We start from the raw sequence: 10,349 nt of genomic DNA, 5'->3' as shown, positions 1-10,349 counted from the left end.
TGGAGGCACATAGGGGTTCGGATCCCACTTTAAACTGTAGGTCCAGTCCCGATTAGCCTTACTGTGCATAAAGCATTGCGCTACGAAATCAGGAGGTTCTGAGGGTCCTAAATTTCGACTGTTCTCTCATCATTCATTCTCATCATCTCTATATCATTCATTCTTGTTGTTGCGATTATCTTAGTTCGGGGAGAATTACGAACGTTCCCCAACGTATAACTCTTCAAATGTACGTAAGTGATCTCACTTCGTTTCTCATATAAAGGTAACAAGAAAGTTCTTGTGAACAAGGGAGATTTTTCAAAATTCGACTGTGTTTACTCAAGGAAGAGTACCCTATGACAATTTCAACGCATTCTTTTTTGGCCAAAGAATTCCTCATTGTATACATGTAAGATTATAGTATAGAGGTAATTGCCAACTCATTGACGATAATTTTCGTTTCGCTACTTGTGGCAAAATACGATACTCGTGTTTTAAGATGGCGGACGGAGAACAGATTTTCTTCATCATACGATGGCCTGAAATTCTTCTCACATTTGCCTGGACCTTATTTTCGTAGAATAAGAAACAACCATTTAAGCAGTTTTAAGGTAGGATCACTCGAGCTGAAAATTTTTAGAGAACTTTTGTGAAATAATTCGTGATGTGTGAGGGCCATTTGTGTCTGCATATGTTCAAAGTTACCTATTTTGTGACCATAATAACTGAAGGAACACAAAGAGGTTTTGCTGAGCTTCATATTGCTCCTAGATACCTTGAAAGGCTTGTCTGGAATATTTCAGTAAAATCGGTCAAGGACTTGCAGGATTGCTAGTGGTGTGGCATATTGATTCCCACCTACATTTCAGAGATATTTTCGGGGATTCAGAACGTATCCCTCAGCAAATTTAGGTGGTAATAGATGTTTTCACCTATAGTGCGTTGTCGGGAAGAATCGGGTGGACAAAAGTGAGCTGGCCTACCCCAGATTCCATAAAACTACATCTTCAGATGTTACATTTTCGCAGTAGCCAAGTACTTTGAAGAACTGCGCTGAAATTAGAAGGTGATTAGTACCGTAACATAACTTTACAAAATAGCCATGGCACGGTTGATGCTATTCTACCCAACTAGGTTAATCTTAACGATGTCTTACCTAGATTCACACCTAGGACGCCTGGTTTTGTGGCACGCTACACTAACTACTATCACCTAGTTAATAATTCATGTGTACACAGTGACATCCGTCGAAACGTATTGGAACAATGAATAACACACTGTAACTATCAGTTATTTATTTGTAAAAACAAAATCGGCTAACGATTTTTCTTTTGTGATTCCTTAACTTTGTTTGGCTTTCCTGTAAGTATCCTCCACGCACCTCTAAGAATTACAAAAACAAGCGCTGAGAAAATTGATACAATTAATAAAAGGAATGCGATCACATCTATAAGGAAATATTTGTACCACGGTAAATCGACTGCCGCGGACCTCAAATGTGGCGCTCCTTTGTGCCTGATGACGTATTCAGTCCAGAAGACAGCTCTGTCCAGAGGGCTCTGTGGCTGATCTTTAAAGATGGCTGACAGGCGCATGGCATTATCCTTGTAGCTGAAATTGTAGAATGAGACAAGTTTTATGTAGAACATTATATGCTAGAGATTAAAAAATATTGAAACCTTTTAATATTACAGGTCGAAGTAAGGGAAGGAAATGGAACGTTATAATCAATTAGTTGTTACATGATAGATTTAACCAACAAACATGAAAAAGTCGCACGAGATGAATAGAGCAAGATGTGCAAATATTGTCTACCAAATATTGCGCATAAAATGCTAGAATTGCACATAAAACATCTATGTGGCCTCTATGAAGGTTTTCACACCATTAAATCTGTCGATGTTACAGTCTTCTATCATTTATTATTTTAATATACGTAATATTGTTACTGAAGTTCGAATATTAATACCTTCTCGCGTGCCATTCATTTTAAAGTTATAATTCCATTTCCTCTTCAAATACCATTAAAATTTTCATTTGCAAAGAGTCTATGTTTCGTTTCTTGTTAAAAATTAAAATTGCACACATTCGTATAACACAAATATAAATGATTGAAGCCATTAATGTATGTGTTAATATGTTTAAAATGTTCAGTCTATTTTTTCAATACTACTAAAGAAAACGCATAAAATGATAGAATTATACATACTAAAAGCATTTTGCATGGAAATGTTTTGTATTTATCGAGAAAATGCATATCCTGTACTGCTAAATTATAACACCATTCAGCCCTGTTTCCATGATATGAAACACTCAATATGCTGACCAAGGCAGTAATTTATTTTATTATAAAACATAAACTAAACGTAACGTTTCAACCTTCTAGCAAGGTCTTCTTCAGACTCTGCACAAATGTACTTGGTGCAGAGTCTGAAGAAGACCTTGCTAGAAGGTTGAAACGTTACGTTTAGTTTATGTTTTATAATAAAATAAATTACTGCCTTGGTCAGCATATTGAGTGTTTGCTAAATTATATATTTAAAATTCAGAGAAATTAGGATTATACATATTGATAAAATGGTGCCTGATCAGAAACTTACTGAATCTTTTACGTTACTTATATAGGATGGACTACAACTACTGAACTCAGATCGAATCTTACGTTTGATTGCCCATAACCTTCCTAATTGCTTCCAAAAGCCCATCTTCAGTCAGCGTATCGAAGCTTTCTTTTTCACCAAATCCCAAGTCCACTGCTCTTCTCATGTTCAGTTCTTGGTCAGCAAAGATTGGAATTCCCAAAACACACATTGCGTGGTACAATGCTTCCTGCAAACTTAATAGGCCTCCATGGGTTATGAACAACTTCACATTTGGATGGGCTGAAATGTAAAAAAGCAAATGAATAACAAATTAAATGCATATGTTGGCACATTGCTATTATCGTTTACTTATATGTTAATATATAGATCTAGGGACAATTTTAGTAACATTAGTTTTTTTTTATTTGGATGTTTCATTTTTTTTGCCAGATCAACAACAAGGCAAATAATTATCTTATTTTGACGTTATTACCTAGGTATCGTAAAATTAACAAATATTAATGGATAGGTCACGTAATCTTATTTGCCACAGCTGAGTAGTTTATATACAGCGTGTCTCATAAGTAATAGCGCAAACTGACACAGGTGAAAGTACACGATAAAAAGCAAAAAAGTCTCGGTAAACATGGGTCTGCAAACGAGTCGTTTTCGAGATAATCGCGAATGTGTGATTACAAGCCGCCACTGACTTCATTGTTTGTAAACTTCGTCCTAGTTGGCAAAATGCTAATAATGTGTGCGAATGTGTGGAGACAAGCCACACCTCTCGGAAATGTTCTGTTTGATAGCAACGCCACCTCTCGGAAATGTTCTGTTTTGTAAACAAAGAGCAAATCTCGGACCGCGGAAGGAGTAAAGCACTCGGCGTTTACAAAATCCATTCAATGACGGCTTGTAACCACACATTCGCACACATATTAGCATTTTCCCAACTAGGACGACGTTTACAAACAATGAAGTCAGTGGCGGCTTGTAATCACACATTCGCGATTATCTCGAAAACGGCTCGTTTGCAGACCCATGTTTACTGAGACTTTTTTGCTTTTTTATCGTGTACTTTCACCTGCGTCAGTTTGCGCTATTACTAGGGAGACACATTTATGGTAAATATAAACTGAGGAGAGCGGTAAATAAAATGTTAGATCAGCGGTATATACCAGCGGTGGAAAAAAAACTAATCTTACCGCTGCTACAGCTAGCAAGTTCAAATGAAACTGGAAGTTGAGTAGACATTCGGGGGAAGAAAGGAATGCAGCTTGACAAGGAACGAAGTTTTCGAACTGAGATTATGTGCATGGGAAATACCAATTTGCAGCGTCTTTATGACGTGATCGAAGATAAAACGTTGTTCAGCTGCAAGTGGTAGGAAACTTTAGGCAAACGTTTCGTTACAAATCGACAGTTTGCGCGCACAACCTCGATTGCCGGTTTTTGCGTGTTTTCTACTTAATTTGATGATATTTCACGGTTATTTCGCGAAAAAACGTTCATTTCGTGGAAAAGCACACATTTCACATTCCTTCGCGAATAAAACTCATTCATATTTCATCATTGGGGGTGTAGTTACGTCCAGAATGTTCAAAGTTGCATCTTTTATTCACATTTCGCGATTTCGCGCATCGCGAAAATTCAATGTCCCTAGCTATTACTTATGATACACCCTGTATGTACTTTACTATTTTGGAAGAGTGACTTAAGTGTTATTAAAGCTGCATATTACAGTCTTTATGCGTCACTCCTCAGAATTGGATAAGAATAGTGCCCAATAGTGCGTAACTTTGTAAATAAGCTACGGTTCTCTGTGAATTGCACTGTACTATGAAGATGTGTAGGTATGGTTCCACACTAGTGTTGCCCACTAGACGAGACTTTGGCCTGTCTCGTCTCGTGGAAATGCTGTGAAATGCTGTCTCGTCTCGAAAATATTGGTTTGTCAAAGGGACACATGATCAATCTCGTCTCGTCTCGAAGTTTTAAAAGCCTGTCCCGTCTCGTCCCGTGGGCAACACTATTCCACACATTCTCAATCTCGATATAGTGAAGACACTACGCTCGAGGATATGTACCCAAGAATTTGCCCCTAGGTGCCTACATTGATAGAGGCGGGTGGTTGAGCCGCAGGTCACATGAAAATCGTTGCAAGTTGTTTGTTTTTATATTATTTGTAAGCATAAGAATTTAATTCTCACATTGAAAGATACTTGTAGTGCTATCCTGTGTGACTATATCTGTATGATACATGTATTTCCAAAGATAATTTCATTATTAGTCTGAGTATGAATATATAAAAATATGAAAAGTACCTAAAATATCTTGTTGAGGGAGCCATTTGACTACCTTAACGTTTTTGGGTTGTCCAGGCAGGTTGTCTGCCTCCCACTTCCACAACACCCTCTGTGGTAATTGAGCGAACACATTCAACAGCAACTGTCTCTTCTCTGCGGGCATTTTGTCGCTCCTCGCAGCCGATCCCAAGCTGAAGTAGATAACGCCATCTTTTGCATCATCGATGAAGCTTCGAAGAGACTGGAAAGAATTATGATAAAACATGATGAATGATATTTTCGCTACATTTTCCCTTAGTTAAATCTTGCTTGGTAATTTATGTTATTGCAGAGCAGTTTATATATCGGTTTGGGAAGTCTCGATAACTTAACTTTCAAATCTATCAATGGCTGTTAAGAACCTAACAACCTGATTGATTAAAGACAAGGTCGTGACCGGCTTCTTTCATGTATTGATTTTTCATAATGAATTCCGAAGCCATGGATTTTGTATCAAAAGCTATGGAGTAAACCAAATTACCTTTGCGACAAAGTAAATGCATTTTCTTGACTAAGGCCGTGTCCGAAAGGTCTTGTACTTGAAGCGAACATGCTTCGAGAACGATCTCGCAGTTCAGTCTCGAAGTCTTAGACTGGAAGCGAAAATCTTTCGAATTCCACTTCAACTGCAGAGCCAAATACGATCAGTAGACAAAACTAGGAACATATTGCACGAGCGTGTAGGGACAGCATTAGCACCTTGGGAAATACATGCTAACAGCACCAAATCTGGCCTGCCTAACCTATCCATGTAGGCATATAGTAGCATAAATAAGCATGTAAATCGGTTTGGCAAGTTATGTTTGAAACAATAAACTTCAAGTACAGGAAAACCAACGACGGTCGTAAATTTCTGATGGAGAGAAGTGTCATTGTTACGTCAAGGGTAAAATTCCTTCGTACAATGCACGAAATTCGAGTGTCTGGTGATTCGAGATCAATCTTTTACCTTGACGAGACATGGGTAAAACAGAATCACACATGTGTTGTTTGTTAACTTGTTAACGAAGAACTTGACAATGTAACACAAGAACAATGGAGCCCTAGTGTTAAACATGCACAACAATTACAGGAAAACGATTTTGTAAGGGAGATAGATCGGGACGAAATTTTGGACCCAATTATAATAAATTTGAAGGACGACACAGAGGGCGAAAGTAGTGCGGTCAGTGACGACGAGGACAACGACGGCAGTTGTTGGAGTGACGAGGAGCCCCTGGCATTCCCTCTGGCATAATCAGGTATGATATTTTCTCCCAATAAGTTTAATATATGTTATATTATCTAATGTTCCGTGCTCTCCGTGACAAGGCGTTTCGCTCAACCACTCTGTCTCTTTTCCGTGTGAGATTTCGACATGGCACTGCTGCAGTGCGCTGCTATTGGCTATCGCCATATGCAGGAGATTTGACGCGCACTCTAGGCGACGTCACTTCCGACAAGACCATACTACAAGACTGCTTTTCGAACCTTTCGGACATAGCCGAAAATTTTAATTGAAGAACACAAAGAGGACACAACAATGATACTTACTTTAGGAATTTCCTTAGGCGGTTGAAGATGCATTCCTCCAACTTCAACAATGCTAGGAACGAATGGCCTTGGGTAGTTTAACGCAACCTGGGTGTTGACGAGGATCAGACTAATATTCTTCTCTATCCCTGACAGATGTGGGAGGTTGTCTCCGAATATCTCTTTGGCGAATTTCCATTGAAATGGAAGAAATATATACTCTCTTAGGATTTTACCTGTCACCCCGAGTACAGTGTTGATGAGACGCTGGGTGAAAGTCATCCTGTCCGTAAACGGTACCATAATGTTGGGTACATAGGAATAAGGTTCGGGGTTACCTACCATATCGTTGAGCCAGAACATCGCAGTGTTGGCGCTTATTCCTATGAATGGAGCTTGAATCTTGTGCACAAGTCCCAGGTAGCATTCCGTGAAGAAAAGGCTCAGGATTATCAGGTCGAACTTCTTCTCTGAGTTGATGATGTCCTGGATGTCTGGGTGGTCGAACCCCTTCACACACATTTCGTAGCTTTTGGAGTAAATTGTGCTCATCATAGTCAAAGAAGATTCGTTTCTTCTCGCCCACGGATCAAACGTGCCCTCGGCTTGCAGTTTCTGCATGAGGGGAAGGTGGATCTCCTTCTGGTTAGGAACCGGCTCCTTCAAAGGGTAAGGAGTGATGACTACGACCTCATGGCCTCTCTTGGCCAGCTCTGTGGTCAGAGCGTAATATATGTGAGTATGGCTTTTGCTTCCGACAGGAAAAGCTGCCAAAATTCTATAAGCATTGCCATTGGAGAATGCAAAAAGAAATACAATCGCCAATAGGATGATGTTCTTCATTACACCTGAAAGGCAAATACAGGAATAAGTTCCCAAATTAATAATTTGACCTTTGCACTATGTAATGACAGCCCACAAAATACTTAATATAGATAAGAAGTAGTTTTCTCCTTGAACGCGTTTTCGTTAATTTCTAAAATAATTTTCAATGTGACTCTTTGATACGATCCTTCCATTATATTCCAAGGATCGTTCATTGCCACCTGAACGTATTTTGTGTTTTCTCTTAATTGATGAGTACTTCTCTTTGATAAAATGTATGTTCTACAACATGTGACGATAAACGTGAAGCTATTTTCCCACATCTACAAACCATGAAGATGCCTTAGGTATATTAGTACGACTCTTTAGACCAAGATAGTTCAGGGAAGGCCTGAGTGCAGCTGTCTTGGAGCATAATATTTTTTCATTTTCTTAAAATCAGAAGGATATATTTCTGATTATTTGCAGCATTGTGTGTCAACCAACGTAGTACTATCATGAGACACCATCAAAAAGAAAACGCGTGGAATGTTATATTATATTATATTATTCCTTCACCCACTCACGGCACTGATGCTACCTGAGTTTGAAATATCACCTGATTTTGCATCTTCCGAATTCTTCCTCTTTAGGAAACTGCAAAGGAACTTCCGAAACGACCAGGTGAATATACGTAAATGCAGTGCAAAGCATAACGACACCTTTTACAAAGATGCGGATCACGAAGTCTGCATCATAGTCAAGGGAAAATAGTTTTGAACTACTTCTGTTTAACACGTGAGAATAATGTATATGCTTTGTTGGAACGTCAAAATTGATTAGACTTTGAATTTATTTATACACTGCAAGTTGGGAGGACACATATTTGTTAATTAGCGATTTATTGTTAGGTTTAGAAAGCTGCAGGTGAGAGGTCACCCCGCTCATCTCCTCGATACGAGCAAGCCACGAACAAATAACATTGATTAGGGCTAGATTAAGGCCTAGGCGGCCCAGAGATGTTTTTAAAAAGTGACATATATATATATATATATATATATATATATATATATATATATATATATATATATATATATATATGTATATATATATTCGAGCTGCTGCTGTTTTCGAAACTCGTTTTTTGTTTCGGTTCTTCCATTAGAAATTTTAGCTACAGGTCGTTGTGTTAGAACCAATCAATGCTCGAAGTGGAAATACCTAGCTGGGGGATGCTTACCTGAGTTTTAGTACAGGAGGGGGATGCTTGCATGGATCAACATGGGGACACTGCAGTAGATGGGGGTGAAGGGGATGCCCATACAAAATTTTCTGGCAGAATGCTTGATGACAATTTTCTAACTGGGAGGATGGCATCCATCCGCGTTCTCCGCCCACTTCGAGCACTGGAACCAATTAGCGTCACAACCATTCGAGAGGGACGGCAGTTTTACACTAGTGGAGGCAATGCGTAAGCGCTGCCCTGACCTTGAACTGTTAAGAGAACAGGACGAAACACATCGGAATGTATGAATAAATTGGTCATAGTCTACAACCCAGATAATCACTGGTAATGAAGATTAAAAACAGTTCCCACAACTCAAGTTTATAGGTTCATCGAAACACAATCTTCACTTAGCAAAAATAACATGTAATGAAACAGTATATTTATGAGAATTATCAGTACATACCTTATCCTTGGATCAGCAAACACTGAAAAACTTATTTTCATTCTGACAGTATAAAAAAAGGACAAGCAACAGCCTTGAACAACATGTGACCACGATCCTTTATCAACTTCTACTCCAAAGCTTCTCTTTAGAGTCGCCTGGGGCAATTCAGGCAGTAGAAAGGGGGGGGGGGGATGATTACGTTCAGTTGCATGTTGTTGACACTCCAGTCTGTTCTTATAGGTTACTTCCTTCCCCTTCCTCGTAGTGTGAATTTAAAAAGTGACCTTGGCCGACAATTTTCTCTGTTATACTGGTCGCCTTTTCAGTTGTCGGAGCTGGGAAACTACAAATCAGTGATGGGTTCAATTCTATTCGACTGACATCGGTCATTTTCGTGTCACAAGGCACCGAATGGTGCTGGCGGGAAGAAACAAATGAGCGTGGGATACACAACATGTTACCAAACGTGCTGTAAAACGAGAGAGAGAGAGAAAGAGAGAGGAAATCAGCGCCGTTAGTGGATAAAAGTTGTACAATAGTACACAAAGAGCAGAAAATTAGTATAAAAAATACCCAAACACTGCACAAACAAGCTAATAACAACTGACAAAAATAGACTTACGCTTGGCAACGTTGCAACGGGAGAGCGATGTTACCCCTACAGCTTGACAACCCAAGTCTACCAATTAATCAACACATTGAGTGAGAGAAAGAGGCCAATATGAATGCCACGCGCTGTCAATAATACCGATTCCACGGTACTCATCGTGTCCCTTATTGTAAACTTCACACATATCCTAGAATCCAAATTCCACATCCTTGGAAAATGTTACATCTGTGCGGCTTCCATTTTTCAACCTTCATACTTTTATTTTTAGAACACTCGAGACAGCAGGGATATTTAATCCTCCATTATTCCCCTCTATGAAGACTCCTCATAACTTTGAAGATAAGTAATGACATAACAAATTCTTACATAAGTTATCTCACGAAGGTAAGAGATATCAAATCATGATAACTAATTAGCTGTGAAACACCAGTACAAGGTTCATACTTGGTAAGCACGTGCTTGTAGACGTTGAATCCTCAGGGATTTCTTAACAGAAATCCAAATTTCTTCTACTTCAACGGTAAGGCAACTGTCTTACTTCCGGTTTACATATAATACAGTGTGTTTAAAAAAAATGATATAATTACTGATGTAAATATCTCGGTAACTACATAGTCGAAGTTACACGACCCGCTTTAGACGAAAGCAATATTCTTAACATTTGTGCCATGACCAAAATGCTACAGTGCAAAGTGAAAAATCTTATGGCTTTTCAGATGCCATGGTATATTTCATGGCATTTCTCAAGGATAGAACCCGTCCTATTTCCGTAGCATTTTTCGTAGCATAACCAATCAGAAGCGACCTCTAGGTCATGCGTGAAGATGTAATGGCGGCCACG

General features: G+C 39.0%; 1 protein-coding gene across 1 annotated transcript; it reads right to left on the bottom strand.

The window, feature by feature from the left end:
- Positions 1-1,298: 1,298 nt before the first annotated feature.
- LOC146000299 (UDP-glycosyltransferase UGT5-like) lies at positions 1,299-8,955 on the bottom strand. Its single transcript, XM_083137792.1, has 5 exons — positions 8,917-8,955; positions 6,443-7,269; positions 4,889-5,111; positions 2,645-2,864; positions 1,299-1,593 (listed from the first exon to the last, which is right to left on the bottom strand). The coding sequence occupies exons 2-5, from the start codon at positions 7,262-7,264 to the stop codon at positions 1,299-1,301; spliced, it is 1,560 nt and encodes a 519-aa protein (XP_082993918.1). The 5' UTR covers positions 7,265-7,269; positions 8,917-8,955.
- Positions 8,956-10,349: the final 1,394 nt, after the last annotated feature.

The sequence above is a fragment of the Lepisma saccharinum genome, chromosome 16 (assembly GCF_977018435.1).
Source record: "Lepisma saccharinum chromosome 16, izLepSacc3.1, whole genome shotgun sequence".
In the NCBI taxonomy this organism is placed as follows: Eukaryota; Metazoa; Arthropoda; class Insecta; order Zygentoma; family Lepismatidae; genus Lepisma; species Lepisma saccharinum.
This window is presented reverse-complemented; position numbering and strand designations above follow the sequence as displayed.